Here is an 18,843-nt window from a genome sequence, read left to right on the forward strand (position 1 = left end):
TAAATTTATTCCTAGGTATTTTATTCTTTTTGATGCTATTGTAAATGGAATTATTTTATTAATTTCCCCTTTGGATTGTTTATTACTGGTGTATAGAAACACAACTGATTTTTGTATGTTGATTTTATACCCTGAATTTTTTTTTTTTTTGTATTAGCTCTAGAAGCTTTTTTTTTTGTTTTTATTTTTGTGGATTCTTTGGTGTTTTCTGTATATAGGATCGTGTCATCTGCAAATAAAATTTTCTTCTTTCTTTCTACTTTGGATGCCTTTTATTTCTTTTTCTTGCCTAATTGCTCTGACTAGAACTTCCAGTACACATTGTTGAATAACAGTAGTGAAAGTGGGCATCCTTGTCTTGCTTCTGATGTTGGAGAGAAAGCTTTCAGTCTTTCATCATTGAGTATGATTGCTGTGGGCTTTTCATAAAAGCTCTTTATTGAGGAATTTCCCTTCTAGTCCTAGTTTGCTGAGTATTTTCATTGTGAAAGGATGTTTCATTTTGTCAAACACCTTTTCTACATCAGTTGAGATGATCATATAGGCTTTTTTTCCCCCTTTATTCTATTAATGTGATGTTTTACATTGATTGATTTTCTTAATATTGAACCACCCTTGCAATCTTGGTGTCACAGATTGAATTGTGTCCCCCAAAAATATGTGTATCAATTTGGCTAGGCCATGATTCCCAGTATTGTGTGATTGTCCACCATTTCGTCATCTGATATGATTTTCCCATGTGTTGTAAATTCTATATCTATGATGTTAATGAGGCAGGATTAGCAGCAGTTATGTTAATGAGGCAAGACTCAATCTACAAGATTAGGTTGTATATTAAATTAATCTCTTTTGAGATATAAAAGAAACGAGCACAGAGTCAGGGGGACCTCGTACCACCAAGAAAGTAGCACTGGGAGAAGAGTACATCCTTTGGACCTGAGGTTCCTGCTCAGACAATCTCCTAGACCAAGGGAAGATTGATGACAAGGACCTTCTTCCAGAACTGACAGAGAAAGAAAGCCTTCCCCTGGAGCTGGCACCCTGAATTTGGACTTCTAGCTTCCTAGACTGTGAGAGAATAAATTTCTCTTTGTTAAGGTCATCCACTTGTGGTATTTCTGTTATAGCAGCACTGGGTAACTAAGAAACCTGGGATAAATCTCACTTGGTCATGGTGTATAATCCTTTTAATATGCTATTGGATTCAGCCTGCTAGTATTTTGTTTAGGATTTTGTATCTGTATTCATAAGGGATATATAGGGTCACTATGAATTTTTTTTTTTGAGCACTTTATTGTTGTTGAGGTAAAAGTTTACAGAGCAAATTAGTTTCCCATTCAATAGTTTATATACAGCTTGTTTCCTGACATTGCTTGCAAGCCCCAGAATGTGTCAGCACTCTTTCCCCTTTCTCCCTAGGTTCTTGGTGTCCATCTGCACAGCTTTCTTGCCCCTACCATCCTTCTGAAGTTTGCTTTGGGGCAAATGCTGCCCTTTAGGTCTCATATGGTTGATTGTTCTGAGTTGTACATTCCTCACTGGTGTTAATTGTTCATTTTATAGGCCTTTCTGTTGTGTGGCTATAATGTGATCTCTGGGAGTGATTTCCGTTCCAAGTTTGAAGGGTATCTAAGGGCCATAGTCTCAGGATTCCACCAGTCTCTATCAGACCAGTAAGTTTGGTCTTATGAGTTCAAATTTTGTTCTATGTTTCTCTTCCACTCTGTCCAGAACCTTCTGTTGTGGTCCTGGTCAAAGCAGTCAGTAATTATAGCTGGGCACTGTGTAATGCTTCTGGACTCAGGCTAGTGGAGGCCATGGTTCATGTGGTCCATTAGTCCTTTGGACTAAAAATTTTCCTGAGTTCCTTGAGTCTTTGGTTTTCTTCACTCTTCTTTGCACTAGATGGAAAGAGACCAATTGTTGTACCTTAAATAGCTACTCGCAAGCTCTTAAGACCCGAGTCACTACTCATCAAGGTAGGATGTAAAACATTGTGTCTATGGCTTACGATTTGACAGTCGACCTAGATGTCCCACGAGGCTATGGTCTCTAGCCCTCAAGCCCAATATCTCAGTCCCGGAAGGTGTATGGTTGTGGCCGAGAAGTTTTCATGACTGTGTCCCCTATGCTCATTATTGCATACGGGGGTATATTTGCAGCATGTCCACATATATATGTACATGAATACCCTTCCTACCCCTGTTCAGCTTACATATCTACCTATGTATCCACTCGTACATTATTTTTTATTAGTTGTTGCAGTTTATGTATTAGTACTTAACCATTGTTGCCTTTTACTCTTGTATACCTTAAGTGTCTTCCTTTACCTTGATTATGTTGTGCTGACTACACCCATATTATGTATTATCTCTCCCTTCACTAAAGTTAGTACATATCTACTATCTAGTTAGTGGTTGCCCTCACCCAGTCCCTGCTGACCATCAAAGAATGTTTCTGTCTTTGCAAAAACCTTTTCTTGACTTTTTATAATAGTGGTCTCATACAATATTTTTCCTTTTGTGATTAACTCATTTTACTCAGCATAATGTAATGTCCTCCAGGTTCATCCATGTTGTGAGATGTTTTGAGGATTAGTTGTTATTCTTTAACGTTATGTAGTAGTCGGTCGTGTGTATATACCACAGTTCATCCATTCATTCATTGATGAGCACTTAGGCTGTTTCAATCTTTTTGCTATTGTAAATAATGCTGCAATGAACATGGGTGCACATTTGTCTATTCATATCATGAGTCTTATTTCTCTAGGATTGCTGGCTAATATGGTATTTCTATTTCTAGCTTTTTGAGGTAGTGCGATATCATTTTCAATAGTAGTTGTACTATTTAACATTTCCACCAGTGGTGTATGAGAATTCCAATTTCCACACAGCCTCTCCAGCATTTGTTTTCTGTTTTTTGATCAGTGCCATTATTACCAGTGTGAGACAGTATCTCATTGTGGTTTAGATAATGGCTAAGGATACTAAGCATCTCTTCATGTATTTGTTGACTGCCCACTTTTTGATTGGGTTATTTGTCTTTTTGTTTTGAATTGTTGGAGTTTCTATAAATTTTAGAGAAGCCTATAGTTTTCTTGTGGTGTCTTTGTCTGACTTTGATATCAGGGTAATGGCAATGCTAGCCTCATAGAACGAATTAGGAAGGGTTCCCGCTTATTCTGTTTTGGAAGAGTTTGACAAGAGTTGGTGTTAATTCTTCTTTAAATGTTTGGTAGATTTTACCAGTGTAGCCATTTGATCCTGAACTTTACTTTGTTCGGATTTTTTTTTTTTAATTACTGTTTTCAGTCTCTTTATTACAGTTCTGTTCAGATTTTCTATTTCTTTGTGAGTTCATTTTGTTAATTTGTGCCTTTCCATTACTCTGTCCATTTTGTCTAGCTTACCCTATTTGTGGGTGTGCAGTATTTCACAGTGTTCTTTTCTTGTCAGTCCTCAGCTGAATTCTTGAGGGGGCCCCTCTACAGATCTCTGTGCTGCTGTCTCCTTTCTGGTCCTTTCAGCCTGTGAACACTAGCTGAATTCCACCTGTCTTGGTCTCCCCAGACTCTGAACCCGTCTCCCTAACCTGGGAGTCTGCTCATCTCTGCCTGGGTCCACCTCCCTATGCTGTGGCCTGGAGACTCTCTCGGCAGGAAGCTGGAGCAGTTTTAAGACTCATTTCGTTTGCCACATCTCTCCGGGATCACTGTCCTTCTTTGTCTGATGTCCAGGGTCTTAAAACTTGTTGTTAGGTGTATTTTGTTCATTTTTCGGTTGCTTTAGGTGGGGTAGTAACTCTGGACACTGTTGCTTGGCCAGATGTGGAAGTTTCATTCATCTTTTTATTGTTGATTTATTGGAGTTCTTTATGTCCTGGGCGTAAGTCCTTTGTTAAATATATTACCTATTCATTTCTTTAAGCCCTGGTGGTGCAGTGGTTAAGAGCTTGGCTGCTAACCAAAGGTCAGCAGCTTAAATCCACCAGCCACTCCTTGGAAACCCTATGGGACAGTTCTACTCTGTCCTACAGGGTTGGTTTGAGTCAGCATCAACTCGACAGCATTGGGATTTTTTTTTTTTTTAATTCACTTTCTTAATCTTTTGGTAAGCAGATTTAAAAAAAAATTTTATTGTGCTTTAAGTGAAAGTTTACAAATCAAGTCAGTCCCTCATACAAAAATTTACATACACCTTTTTATATACTCCTAATTGCGTTCCCCTTAATGAGACCGCACACTCCTTCCCTCCACTCTGTATTTTCGTGTCCATTCGGCCAGCTTCTAACCCGCCCTGTTCTCTCATCTCCCATTCAGACAGGAGATGCCAATATAGTCTTATGTGTCTACTTGATCCAAGAAGCTCATTCTTCACCAGTATCATTTTCTATCCTATAGTCCAGTCCAATCCCTATCTGAAGAGTTGGCTTTGGGAATGGTTCCTGTCTTGGGCTAACAGAAGGTCTGGGGACCATGACTCCCTTCTAGTCTCAGTCACACCATTAAGTCTGGTCTTTTTATGAGAATTTAGGGTCTGCATGCCACTGCTCTCCTGCTCTCTCAGGGGTTTTCTGTTGTGTTCCCTGTCAGGGCACTCATCGGTTGTAGCCGGGTACCATCTAGTTCTTCTGGTCTCAGGCTGATGTCATTTCTGGTTTATGTGGTCCTTTCTGTCTCTTGGGCTTGTAACTACCTTGTGTCTTTGGTGTTCTTCATTCTTCTTTGCCCCAGGTGGGTTGAGACCCATTGATGCATCTTAGATGACTGCTAGTAAGCAGAATATTTTGATGAAGTCCAGTTTAACTATTTTTTTCTTTTATGGTTTGTTCTTTTTATTTCTTATCCAAAAAAAAATCTTTTTTCAGTTTGTTATTTGCTAATTTTATTTTATTTTTTAAATTTTATTGTGTTTTAGGTAAAAATTTACAGCACAAATTAGTTTTTTATTCAACCAAAAAACTCTTTTACCAACTTGTCTTAGTTTCCTGGTGCCTCTATAACAGAAATACCACAAGTGGGTGACTTTAATGAACAAAAATTTATTTTGTCATAGTTTAGGAAACTAAAAACATTGGTCTAGAGGAACGCGCTCTCTTTCTAAGGGAAAATCCTTGTCTCAGCTTCTCTGGCCCCAGCATTCTTTGGTAATTTCCACATGGCATCTATCTCTCCCCTATTTGTGTTTGTTGTCTGCATATCTATAAGGCTCTTTATATCACTCAGAAGTGATTAGGTTTAGGACACACCCTGTACTAATATGGCCTTAGTAACATAACAAAGAAAAAACCCTGTTCCCAAATGGGATTGTGGCCACAGGTATAGGGATTAGGATTCCAACACGTATTATCGAGGAGGACACAATTCAACCTATAACACTACTCTAAGGTCATAAATAAATTTTCTTGTTTCTTTCTAAAATTCTTCTGGCTCTGGTTTTTATGTTTAGGTTTTGATTTACCTCAAATTAATTTTTATATATAGTGTGGGGTAGGAGTTGCGATTCATTTTTTTCTCATGCCTATCCAGGTGTTTCAGCGTCATGTATTGAATGAGTATCAAGCCAATTGAACATGTACATGTGGGTCTATTCTGAACTCTTCTGTTCCATTAATCTGTGTGTCTATCTTGATGCCAACACCACACTGTCTTGATTATTGTAGCATTTAAGCAAAGGTTGTGTAAGTCCTCTAACTTTATTCTTCTTTTTCAGGATGGTTTTAGCTATTCTAGGTCCTTACCCTGTGCACAAAAATTTTAGAATCAGTGTGTTAATTTCTATAAACCAAAAAGCCTGGGATTTTGCTTGGCATTGTGTTGAATCCATCAATCATATGGGGAGAAATGTTACTTTTATAATATTGAGTCTTCCAGTCAATGAACAGGCGTATCTCCTGTTTTAATTCGGTTGGCTTAACCTCTCTCAGCCAAACGTTACAGTTTCCAGTCTTTAGGTGTTACGCATTTTTTGTTAAACTTTTTTTTTATCATCCTAAGTTTTTTTTTTTTTTTTTTTAACGCCGTGGGCTCCGGGGACTCCCTGTGTGGTGCAAATGGTTAAGCGCTGGTCTACTAGCTATAAGGTTGGCAGTTTGAGCCTGCTCAGAGCGTGAGCTCCAGGGGCTGCCTTGCCCCATTTGCATACCCTGTCCCACGGCCAGGGATGCTAGGCTGAGCTGCATCTCCTCATGGAGCGTGCCTCTCCCCAGGTGATGGGAACAGGGTGGGGGACCAGACTGGGGGTGGTGCCACCTGAGGTGGGCATTGCTGGTAGTGATGCTGCCGTCCACTGCAGGGCTCGACATGGAGGAAGGGAAGGAAGGCGGGACGTGGCTCGGCATCAGCACACAGGGCAAACTGGCAGCACTCACCAACTACCTGCAGCCACGGCTGGACAGGGACGCCCGGGGCAGAGGTATGGCTGGAGCAGCTTGGTGGGCTGGGCAGCCTGCAGGCGGGTCTTCTAGGGCACTGTGACCTGCCCGAGATGACATGTTCGTGGCAAGGCAAATGGCAGAGACGGGACAAGAGTAAGAAATAAGTGCCGTTCATTCCCCCTGATGAAGTGTCCCCCACTGCCAGGCACCCAGTGGTATCACCTGGTTGGCTATCCTCAGCCCTGCGTGAGGCCGTCATGGACGTGATCGCTTCTCTCAGGGGTCACTTTCCACGTAGTGTCCCAGCCAAGCTGTCCCTCCTGAGCACTGTGTCTGCCCCCATGGGTCACCAGTTTTCAGTCACCCCATGGCTGGGCTGTGTGATGCTCCTAATGTTTGTAGAACAGATGTTTCTGGGAGGATAGCTCTGTGGACGTGTATTTTCCCTACGGACCGCTTTTTTTCCTCAGGCCGGGTTTCCAGTGTGGGTACTATGCAGGAAAATCAAAACAGACCACCAGAAACAGAATTCTCAGGGCCTGCCTCCCTGCTGCTGGGCGCTGAGGCATGGCCCAGCCCTAGTAACGGTCAGGGTCTCTGGTTGTGTCCCCAACTTCTCCCTCATGACCCCCATTAGTCTTCCTGGGGAGAGGGGCTCAGCTGCGGGAGGCCCCTAAAGCCTCAGCAGCGAGTGCCTTGCTCCCTGCCCACAGGTGAACTGGTCACCCACTTTCTGACCACCAACATAGACAGCTTGTCCTACCTGAAGAAGGTCTCCATGGAGGGGCACCTGTACAATGGCTTCAACCTGATAGCAGCAGATTTAAGGTGGGTCTGCCTGAGAGGTGTGGGCCCCCAAGAGCCTCCCCTGTGCCCTGCTGCAGGCTCAGCAGGTGGAGGGATTCCACCTTGCTGGTCTGCAAGGGGTACACCACAGCATCTGTGGAGCCTCTCCTGGGCCTTGCTGCCAGGGCCTTTTGCATCACGCTGACGGTCCTGATCCTCTTTCCTGTGCCTATGTCAGTGCCTCTGGCTCAAGGCCTAGAGACTGTTATGTGGCTGTGTCTGGTGCCCATTCCCTAGGACTGTGCTGTTACTGACCCACCCTCTGTCTTGTGGTCCCCTCCGTGGGTTCGTGAGGGGCTGAACAATCTGCTTGGGGTGTGCGTGAGCAGGTGCTACCTGTCGAGGTTTACAAAGTCCTGCACCCTCTGCTGCAGGTAGAGCCAGGGACCTGTAGCTGACCAGACTTCAGGGTGTAGTGCTGGCTTCAGGAGGCCCCACAGTGGTCTGGTACGGTTCTGGGATGAGCAGGTTGGTCATGGTGCCCGCCCAGAGTACTTACCACTTGCCAGGTCTCTTGAGTTCTGGAGCAGGTGAAGGCTTAGAGGCAGTGAGGGTGGCCCAGGACCCAGAGGGTCTGAGAGCCAGGCCAGGCAAGTGAGTCAGAAAGGCAGTCGTGGCTGTGGAGCGTTTGAGCCCTCTCTTAATGAAATGACCCACACTCCTGGGCATCTGGGGATGTTACCTGGGTGATGGAGCGGGCTAAGGCGGGAGGGAGGGTGTGTATGCTGTAGGGAGAAGAGCAGACACAGAGTCACTAGGACCCCTTCATGACCTTTGTGTGCCCAGGGCCAAAATGCCTTGGCCGTGGTGTCTGGGATGAGCTCATAGGGTCAGGGCTTCCCCTCCTCCTGCAGACCTCAATGCCCGGCTCAGCGACCAGCACCAGGGACACCTGCCAAGCCACCCACCAGAGTATCCTTCATGACCCTGGCCAGGCATCTGTCTTACAGAGACACGATCTGTGCCCCACATGCTAGTCAACTTCTGAGGGGTTGGCCTGTAGGGTTTCAATGAGGGATGGGTGTTAGGGGAACAGGGTTTCCTAGAGGCACATGGTGACATGTTGAGGGGGCCGGCCAAGCAGTGGGAATGAGGAGACGTTGAGACCAGGATGGGGTGCCCCCCAGTGCCTGTCTGGAGCTGGAGTTGTCAAGGGGCAGAGACCTGTCACTAGGGGACTCAGAGACCTGGCTGCACAGCAGCAAGGGAGCTTCTCCCACCTGAAGTGGGGACTGGCTAATGACAACAGCAAGGAGGAGGAGGAGGAGGGTCCTGCCTGCACTTACTAAGAGGAGAAGGATCCCAGGGAGAACACTAGAGGCCTGGGCTGTGCATGGATGTATGACCCAGACCCACGTGGGACACACACTTGTATGCGAAGCACAGCTGGGAGTTGGCAGTCCCAGCCAGTGGTTCCAGTGGTTCCATGGACCCCTGCACCAGGCACATGTAGAACACTTCTTGGGCCTGGGCTTGGCACATCTTCACAGCAACACTGTATGCGCCTGGGTGGCCAAGTTTTTGAGAGGCAGGGCACCGACCAAGGCTGGTGTGGGCTGGCTTCCCAGTGCACCTGGCAAAGGGCATCTTGGCCCACCAATTGGGCTCCCAGGATGGCAGGGCAGCCATGCTCCTGGCTACTGTGCCACGGGATGCAAGCCTGTGTCTCCACCCACAGTGTGGTTACAGGGCACCAGGGTGGTGGGGCTGGGAGAGGGGCATGTCTCTCGGTGGCACTCCAGAACCTGGAGAAGGCCTGGCCTTGGACCTGGGCCTAGACCAGCCCAGGCATTGGCTGCAGAGCGATCACTGGGCATGGACATGAGACCCAGGCCCATGTGGACTGCCTTAAACCCCAGGCCTGTTGCTAGATACCATTCGCTGAGTGCTATCCACCTTGCACCTCGCACCCGGGACACTGTGGGACACCAAAGACACCGAGGGGCAAAGTCAAGTGGGAATCCTTAGTGAGGGGGGATGACACAGGGCCCACGGACAGCTGTCGGTTAGATGCTGGTCAGTGGGGCAGCACCCTCTGTACTAGACTGTGGTTGCTTCTTCATCTGCTGGTGCCCTGAGTCTGGATGAATGTGATCCGAACTTCCAGCCTCTGCAGGTTTCCTGGGTGTAGGGCAGGAGGTGCTGGTCATGGAGTGTGTGTCTGGCTGCCAAGCTCCCGCTGCCCCAGGTGTAAATGCAGGTGGTGCTATGGCAGCTCATGGTCATCATGAGGAACAAACCCAGCCCAGTGGGCACCCCTCTGCTAACCTTGGGCCCTGCACGTTTCCCAGCACTAGTGTGCAGAGTGGTCCTTTGTTCCAGCTGTCAGGACCAGCCAGAGGCAGCCCTTACCTAGGAGGGAGAAGCCGGATGTCCTACGCTTCCCTGTGAAGCACTTGTTAAAGGTGTGGCTTCTAGTTTTTGTGCTGGGAGCTGCAGGGGTTTTGTGTATTTGCACTCTGATAAAATGCACTCCCCAGCATGGAGCCTGCAGTCTGGAGCCCTGGGGACACCAGGCTGGGCTCAGGGAGTGTACATTTATATCTACCCCTGTGGACTCCACGGCAACTGGTTTGGTTTTGTTTTGGGGCTTTTTAACGATGACAGTATCCTCTGGAGGGGCCTCCTGTGTTCTTTCTCCTTTGCCCTGGGCCGGAGAGTGTCTGCAGCATGAGGCTGCACGAGCGTAGAGACCAGCCACACAGACAAAACCCTCAGGAAGATGAAGTCCCGTGGCTGCCTCAGCCGAATGGCCCCGCTCTGGCCTGCTCTATACAGAGGCCAGCCCCCTACCTGACCATGAGGTGCGAGGCATAGCACCAACCTTCCTGACAGACATGCCCACCACTCACCCCCTCCAGAGCCCAGCACACTGAGGCATCAAACACACAGGGGCTCCACCAGGACAGGCAGAATGGAGGTATGGACAGGTGCCCCACATGAGATGTGCCCAGGTGCCACAGAGGCAGGCCCCAGGCCTCTCTCCAGGCCTGTGTACCACAAGGTTCGCTGAGCACTGTATGCTCTGCTTAGCTCCTGCGCCTCCTGGACAGATGCGCTTCACAGCCCAGTTCTGGACTCGTAGCCTGGAACAGAGGCAAGGTGAGGTGGGGTCTCTGCTTGCAGGCACTTGCTGCTGGAATCCTCCCTTGCCAGGGGGCAGAGCCCTGTAATCTCTTTGCTTCCACATGTTCTCCACCAGCTTCCTGGCCTGCCTCAAGGACTGCCCTGAAGTAGTCCCACCCAGGCAGATTTGCACAGAGTGACTGGGGACACGTGGGTACACTCCCTCCTCTCCCCCACACTCCCACCCCTACCCAGTAGATGCATGCAGAGAGGCCGGCTCTCCTGTGGGTTAGGTAGGGAATGTGGTTCCAGGCCCCTTGGAGCTTGTGCGGCTCTCCCGGCACCTGGAGTTTAGCCAGGCGCCTCTGGCACAGGGTGGCCCGCTGCCTGGTCAAGGGCCTCCCTCCCTGGACATAGCCAGCAAGGGCAGGTGGTGGCCAGGCAGCAGCGGGTACCGTGCGGTCAGCAAGCAGCCCCAGGTGATGGTGTTGTTGAGGAAATGCAGGCCCAGAAGGAAGAGCACCTTACCGTGGGGCCACAGCTGGACCCTGGGTCAGACCCTCCCTCAGCATGTAGTGACACCAATGCCACAGGTCCACATGTGTTCAAATTTTCTACTTGCAAACAAAGCCTCTTAAATTATTAGCCACATGCCGTAAGGCAAAACCAAGAATCAGCCAAAGGAAAAGGTGAACAGAATGTGGGCTGAGGGCGCAAGGGCGGGAGCTGCACGGGTCAGGGGTTGGAACTGTGGGTTCTGCGTGGTGGGCAGATCAGCAGGAAGGAGGAGGGGGCCAGGGCCAGGTGGGCATGACTGGAGGACCTTCCTGGCACCCTGTGCCCCCTCCTTTCTCTGCGTTTGCTCATTCCAAAGACCTGGGCCTGCATGCCCAGCGGCTGGCCCGGAAGATGTCCCAGGCCACAGAGAGTCCTCTGGAGTCAGAAGGGAAGGCCACCTGAGTTTTAACAGAAAGATTTAGTGTGGTGTTGAGAAGAAACTGGAGCATCTTCAGCTTTGAAGCATTTTAAATGATTTTAAAATGCAGTCAGCCTTTGAAAGTGTAGGAAATGTTTGTTCAGGAGCCTCCAGGACCTGGAAGCACCGCACAAGGCTGTGGGTTGGAGGCCAGCAGGAGCCTCTTGGGGAGGCAGCCATGGAAGCTCCATCTACTGTGCTCCTAAGGGGTTTGGGGGGCTTGGATGCTGCTCAGATAGTGTTGAGCCAGATGCCTGGGGCGCCTCCTGGGAACCTGCAGGCGGTTGCTCCTATCCTGCTAGGGATAAGTGCTCAGTGGTCTGCTGGTCACGATCCCCTATGGTTTTAACCGATGCAACCATCCTGGGCCCATGCACTGGGGGCATTTGCCAAGGCAGATGGTCTTTTAGAGGCTTCTACCTCCCAGACCAGCGGTCCCCTGTGGCACTGGATGAGAACCAGTGGACTTGATGACCTGCCTGCAAGGCCAAGGTGGGAGCAGATGTGCCCAGCCTAGGGGGCTGGGCCCAGGTTAGCTCTAGCCTGGCTGTAGCTGGCTATTGTCCCTGTGTGGCTGTTAGGTGGTGGGGCCAGGCTGAGGCCTTGGAGAGTGCCAAGCGGGGGGTGGGGGGGCAGGACACCTGGCTCCTGTCTGGGGCTGCGAGCCCATCTGACCCCTCCCCTCCCATTTGCAGCACAGCCAAAGGAGACGTTGTCTGCTACTATGGAAACCGGGGGCAGCCTGAGCCTGTCGTCCTGACACCAGGTGAGTCCCCCCTAGTGCTTGGTGACAGGGTGGGGTGCTGTTCCTACAGTGACACCCTTGGGAGCCTGGCTCCCTGTTGGTTTACTTTCTTGGGGCTGTACTTTTTGGCCATGTATATACTTATTGCCCTTACCAGCCTGTGATGTGGCCTGGCCGCAGCAGGGAAAGGCCTTGGTGGCTGCCTCCCCACCTCACTCCTGTCCACCGCGCATACCATGGACTCTTCCTGCAGAGGTGGGACACAGGTTCACTCTGGGCTCCCACCTTATACCCAGGAACCCAGCTTGTGTCCACCTTTGTTGTCTCCACCTTTTCCTGCAACCCTGCTCATTGGGTCCTCCTGGAGGCCACTTGGCTCCAGGACAACTTGCTCCACAAAGTGTCCCCAGTGCCTGGGCTGTCCCTTCTTTGGGTTCTTGCCTCTGCCTCTCCTCTCTAGTTTCTGCCCATACCATTCTCCTGGCCCCATCTCCTCCAGCCCAGCCCTGTCCCTAGTTCCAGGACAGATTGTCGTGGTGCAGACCCCACCCACACAGTTCACTCCTCCTCCAGGCTGAGAGTGTCGCTTGCCCTGCACCACCACCACCGTGAGCCCCTTTAGGGGGTCTGCATCCTGTGGTCCCAGGTCCGATGCCAGGACCAAGTTGGCACTTCTAGGGAACAGCAAAAATGGTGTCCAGCATGGCACACCGGCTCATGAAACTGTTAGGACCATTTAACGGGTACAACTCAGTGGTGTTTAGGATATTAACAGAGCAGGGCAACCATCACCACTGTCATTTTTAAAACATTTTCCTCTCCCTAGAAAGAAACCCCATACCCTTTAGCTATCGCCTCCCCACAAAATACCAATCCTCCAGCCCGATGTAACCACTAATCTATTTGTCTCTATGGATTTGTGTATTCTGGACTTTTCATACTTTGGACATACAACTATGAACTTTTGCGTCTGGCTTCTTTCATTCACCATAATGTTTTCAAGGTTTGCCCGTGTTGTAACATGTACCAGCACTTCCTTTCTTTTTATGACCAAATGATATACCATTGTATGGACAGACTACCTTTTGTTTATCCATTCCTCAGCTGATGGACATTTGAGTTGTTTGCAGTTTTTAGCCATTGTGAATAATGCTGCTGTGAACTTTCATGTACAAATTTTTGTATGGACATATATTTTCATTTCTCTTGGTTTGGAATTGCTGGGTCAGATGGTGACTCTCTGTTTAACCTTTTGAGGAGCTACCAGACTGTTTTCCAAAGCAGCTGCACCATTTTTACATTCCCACCAACAATGCACAAGGGTTCCAACTTCTCCACATCCCTGACAACACCTGTCTGTCTTTTTGATTTTTAACCAGCATAGTGGGTGTGAAGTGATATCCCATTGTGGTTTTGATTTGCGTTTTCCTGATGACTAATGATGTTGAGTGTCTTCTCATGTGCTTATTGGCCATTTGGATATTTTCTTTGAGGAACTGTCTATTCAGACTCTTTGCTCATTTTCTAATTGCATTGTACGATGATTAGTCTTATGTGCCAATTTTGGCTAGGCTGTAAGTACCTAGTTATTTATTCAAATACTAATCTAGGTCTTTCTGTGAAGGTATTTTGTAGATGTGGTTAACACCTACAGTCATTTGATTTTAAGAAAAGGCGATCTCCCTCAGGTATGTGGGTGGGCCTCATCTAATCAGTTGAAGGCCCTAAGAAGAAAAACTGAGGTTTCCTGAAGAAGGGGAAATTCTGCCTCAAGATGGTAGCATAAAATCCTGCTGAGTTTTTAGCCTGCTGGTCTGCCCCACAGATTTCAGACTTGCCAGCCGCTACAATCATGTAAGCCAATTCCTTATAACAACAACAACAAAAATCTCTGAATATTTATCCAGTTAGTTCTGTTTCTCTGGGGAACCCTGAGTGATACAGGTTGTCTTTTTATTACTGAGTTGTAAGAGTTCTTCATACATTCTAGATATAAGTCCCTTATCAGATATATGATTTGCAAAAATTGTCTCCCATTCTGTGGGTTGTCTTTTCAGTTTCTTTATGGTGTCTTTTACGGTATAAAAGTTTTTCATTTTGATGATGTCCAATTTATCTACTTTTTGTTGTTGCTTCTGGTTTTTGGTATCATATCGAAGAAACCATTACCAAATCCAAGGTCACTAAGATTCACACTTAATGATTTTTTCTAGGTGTTTTATTGATTAGTCCTTACATTTAGGTGTTTAATCCATTTTGGGTTCATTTTTGTGTGTGGCATAAGGTAGGGGTCCAGTTCATTCTTTGCAGGTGGAATTCCATTTGCCTAGCACCTGGTGGTGTAGTGGTTAAGTGCTGCGGCTGTTAACCAAAGGGTTTGCAGTTTGAATCCGCCAGGTGCTCCTTGGAAACTCTATGGGGCAGTTTTACTCTGTCCTATAGGGTCACTATGAGTCAGAATTGACTCTGCGGCAGTGGGGCTTTTTTTTTTTTTTTTTTTTAGCACCACTGTTGAAGGGTGTTCCATGTTCCTCCTGATGGAAAGAACCTAGACGCCCTGGGCTGGCAGCTAGGCTGTGGGGGTTCAGCAGAGCCAGAGTGTCCTCTTGGGAGATGACTAGAGTTACGTCCAACTTGGCTGAGGAAAGTCTAGCAGCAGCAAAGAGGGTACGTCTTGATGTCCTCTGGGCCCATCATTGAGGAGGCACGACTCTGGTCACACCTATCCCTGCCACAGGACAGTGCTTTCTAGAGCAAACACTGTAGCCATACCCTTTTGAAAGGAGACTATGAGGGGTCACTCAGCAGACCCCTGTCCACCTCAAGTCCATTTTTCACTTTTTTGACAAGAGAAACCCTTTTCTTTTTTGTTACTTCTGTTAGCACCTGTGGGAACTTGATCTGGAACACCCTCACTCAGAGCCCTCTACTTGGCAATGGGGGGCTGGGCTGTGCTCCTGCTGAGGCCTTGCCTACGCCCACTGGGTGAGGTTATCCCTGATGTTGGTCTATTTCCATAACCGCTGACCCTGGAATGATCCCAAGTGGCAGCCTTCTTAGCCTTGGGTGTCTGATTCTTCTACTTTTGACCTTTTCCGCTTTTCAGGTACATGAATACCTGGCAGTTTTCCCTGGCTGGGGGAGGGAAAGGGAGATGGAGAAGCAGAGATGGATAGATAGACGGATGGGTGGACGGATGGGTGGCCAGATGAACAGATGGATAGACAGACAGATATGGGAGTGAGATGCTGGAGCAGGGGAGATGTTGATCACATATTTGGGCTCCCTCTGGAGGACCCCTCTCTGCTTTGTCTGGCTGAATTTCAGATTGTGTGCTCCTTACTCATCTGTCCACCAAAGGCATTTGGTGTCTTCTCCTTAGTCTCCTGAGGTTGTCCTGCTTGTTGGCTTCTTTGCTCCTGCCTCATAGGCCAGTCAGGAATGTGTGGCAGGAGGTGTAGACAGTGTGGGAGCGAACTCGGCCTCTAGCCTGGCCTGTTCTGTGTCCACTCCTCCTGTTTGTCCCCCTGGTACTCTCCTGGCATGAGCTGGCTGAAAACACTGTGAATGGAGGGTCCCAGGCATTCACCCTGAAATCAAATAGTCCTGTGCTAGCCAGGCTGAGCCCACTTCCTACAGGCATCTACGGGCTGAGCAACGCACTGTTGGACACGCCCTGGAGGAAGCTGAGCTTTGGGAAGCAGCTGTTCCAGGAGGCTGTGGAGCAGAGTCAGGCTCTATCCAAGGACGCCCTCATCGCCCAGCTCCTTGACGTGCTTAACAATGAAGAGGCGTAAGTGGGCAGCTGGCCAGGATTGGGGCAGGCTCATGTGGGGCAGGCTCTGGGGCCTCCAAGAGCAGCAGTGGCCGACCTGGAGGTGGCCTGGCTTGTGCTTCCTGGGGTTCCTGGCTGCCCTGACAGGGGTGTCCCAGGAAACTGAGCCAGGGAACCCCCAAACCCCTGCTGCCCCAGGAAGTGTGTGGTTGATCACGGCCTGCTCTCTCAGAACTGCACCTCTTGCCCTGCCCCCGTATACCTCCTTGTGCATTTGAGGGTTGTGACAGGAGCCTTCTTTGGTGGAGAAAGTTGGGGCAGCTCCATCTCTCTCCACTGGAAAGCTCGGGGCTCTTGGATGTTTGACAAAGGTTCACATGGGGCTGAGAGTAGCTGGAGGCTCCCCTCTGCACGTAGAAGACTAGTGGGAGATTCCAGACAGCTCCAGGTTGCTTAGCAAACCCTAGGGAGAGGAACAAACCACAGAAACGACCAGCCACCCTTAAAACGTGTCTGGGGCTTTACCATCTTTCCTGGATGGTGTCCCACCAGTGGCCGTGTAACAATGAGTCACATGACCATGACACCCTCCCCCACCCCCCAGGAACTTATGGATTGGGATGGGAAGAGCCTTCCCAGCCTCAGCTGCAAAGCCTCTGATGGCCTCTGCAGGGGATGCCCTCATACTGGGCACTTGTCCTGGGTGCACTGTGCCCTGATGCATCTCAGGGCATCTCAGCTTTGGTCGTCCCAGCTGGGGGTCATGGTGCTTGCCCAAACTGGCAATGCTGCCCCCCATATACCCCTCTTCCTTCCTTACCCGGGTCACGCCTGCATGCTGCCTAGACCACCCAGAATCCACTTCCACCCCACCCACACACTCCCTTCTCCCCTGGAAGCCACCCTGACCCACCCTGTCCCAGCCACACACTCTGCCGTAGGTCACACAGCATTCAGTCACTGTCTGTCTTTTTGGGTGTTCTGTAGGCCTGAGGGGGGTGGCCCAGGCCACGTTTACTGACCACTGTAGCTCTAGTGCTGACTCTGATGCCCAGCAAACAGGAGGGCTCAGGGGGCTCCATTGAGTGGACAGATGGCTCACAGGGCCCTCTCTGGCAGACCCAGTGAATGTGAGCACACCCCTGCAGGAGGCTTACCCCCTCAGCGAGCTCCGCACCTGGCAGCTCCCGCCTTCTGACTCAGGCACCCACGAAGGAATGTGAGCCCGTTCCTAAAGGCTTGCTTCTGCCCTTTTCTGGAGATGGATCCCCTGTCAATGCTCTGACTGGACCCGCAGCATGTCAGACCAGCAGAGCCAGTGGGAACGCTGAGCTCCTGGGTGCTCATGTCCCCAAGGCTTGTAGTCCTGGAAAAGTCATTTGTGCCAGCCCATGCCAGTGGCCCTGGTGAGAGGAGCTGGCTGCCCAGTGGCTTGGATCTAGTGATGGAGTAGTAAGTAAAAGTGTAGACAGAGATTTGAGGCCTTGGGCAGGAAAGTAGTTAGAATGGCCCTGGAGTTTCCCCTCAGCCTGCCTTCAGAGACTGGGCAGCACCTTAGGAACTGAGAGGCCATTATAGCCAAGGTAGCACTGCCTAGCCAGGCAGTACTGTGGGCAGGGGCAGCTGAGGGACTGGCTGATGGTAACCACTCCTCTGTCATTTCAGACAACTGCCGGACCCAGCCATCATGGACCAGGGCAGGGAGTACGTGCAGCCCTTTCTGAGCAAGTATGCGGCTGTGTGTGTGCGCGGCCCAAACTATGGCACCAGGTATGGGCAGGTGGGGCTTCAGCCGTGCTCTGGCCCCAGGCTTTGAGGGCCAGCACCGCAGGCCTCAGGCAAAGAAACCCAGGTTTCCTGTGGTCCTGTAGCTAGCAAGGGCAGCGGCCTTCCCCAGCGGACTGAACCCAGAGCCTCTGCCCTGTCTAGAAGCAGCTACCATTTCAGCTCAGGTGGCTGCGGTGGGCAAGCCAACACAATAGCAAAGTCATGCACAGAATGCCTGCCAGTGGACAAGGGCCTTGCAGGCCTAGGTGCGAGACCTCTGAGCCTCCACGCCCTCCATGTGTGGGACTCCTGGGCTGCTCTTCCCATGAGGAACCAGTGCCCAGCCATGTGGGGGCCAAGGTGGCACCAGGGACACTCATGTTGACAAATATCTGTGGTTTTGGAGTGGACATGGGCCACTCTTCCCCTCACTTGCCCTGAATCCTTGCACCTGGCATGTCCTTGTGTGATAAGGGCCAGGATTAGGTCAACCCAGCCTGGGGAAGTTGTCTCAGCTCAGGAAAATGTGAGCCATTAGTGTCAGCCACAAGGTGGGCATGTTCAGGAGGGGAAGCTGTCATCACAGGTATCAGGTGTCCTGGTGAATGAGAGGGAGGAGGGCCTTCAGAGCAGATCTTGGGCACACTCCCCACCTCCACCAAGTTATATTCCAGTAGTGGCTGGAATATATGGAGGAGGGTGGAAGCTGTTGCACCAGCCCAGGGCTGAGGGGAGGCAGGTGGGGGAGGAGGCTCTGGTTTGAGGGTCCACAAGCCGACGGTGGGCTCACAGCCTTGAGGCCCCCCTTAGTCCCCATTCCAACTCTGGCCCCTGCCAGGTGGTTGCATCCATCAACAGGGATAAGTAGTACCTGGGGCAGGGAGAGGAGTCATCCGATGGATGCTTTACTGAGGGAGTGGTCAGCAGGTGTTTGTTAGTGCCCACAAGAGGTCGGGCCTGGAACATGTGGCCCAGGGTCAGTGCTGGGGACATGCTGGCCTCATCTCCCACTGTTGTCCTTACTGAGAAGTGGTTGCAGCCACAGGCTGGCCTGCTGTTTGGGCCCGAGGAGACTGTGGGCCTGGAGACAGTTGGGGGAATGGTGGTTCTGACGACCCAGGTTGAGCATCTTGCAGAAGTACACGTGTAGGGTAGGTGGAGGGGGAAAGCTGCTGGCCCAGGGAGGGTGGGCCTGGGTAGGCACGGGGGGTTGCTGAGGATCCAGCAAGACAGGATGAACAGGCTGAGGCTTCTGAGGCCCACAGTCATTGTTCCTCTTGAACAGGACTCAGC

General features: G+C 49.9%; 1 protein-coding gene across 4 annotated transcripts in view; it reads left to right on the forward strand.

Annotated features, from left to right (window-relative positions):
• TANGO2 (transport and golgi organization 2 homolog) overlaps positions 1-18,843 on the forward strand; it is a 63,796-nt gene that overhangs the window by 42,041 nt on the left and 2,912 nt on the right. For all 4 annotated transcript variants that reach the window (XM_049865913.1, XM_049865911.1, XM_049865912.1 and 1 more), the window contains exons 4-8: positions 6,294-6,413; positions 7,089-7,203; positions 11,959-12,029; positions 15,648-15,801; positions 17,449-17,553. In XM_049865913.1, the coding sequence (XP_049721870.1) occupies positions 6,294-6,413; positions 7,089-7,203; positions 11,959-12,029; positions 15,648-15,801; positions 17,449-17,553 (565 nt within the window). The remainder of the gene's footprint in view (positions 1-6,293; positions 6,414-7,088; positions 7,204-11,958; positions 12,030-15,647; positions 15,802-17,448; positions 17,554-18,843) is intronic.

The sequence above is a fragment of the Elephas maximus genome, chromosome 22 (assembly GCF_024166365.1).
Source record: "Elephas maximus indicus isolate mEleMax1 chromosome 22, mEleMax1 primary haplotype, whole genome shotgun sequence".
Classification (NCBI taxonomy): Eukaryota; Metazoa; Chordata; class Mammalia; order Proboscidea; family Elephantidae; genus Elephas; species Elephas maximus.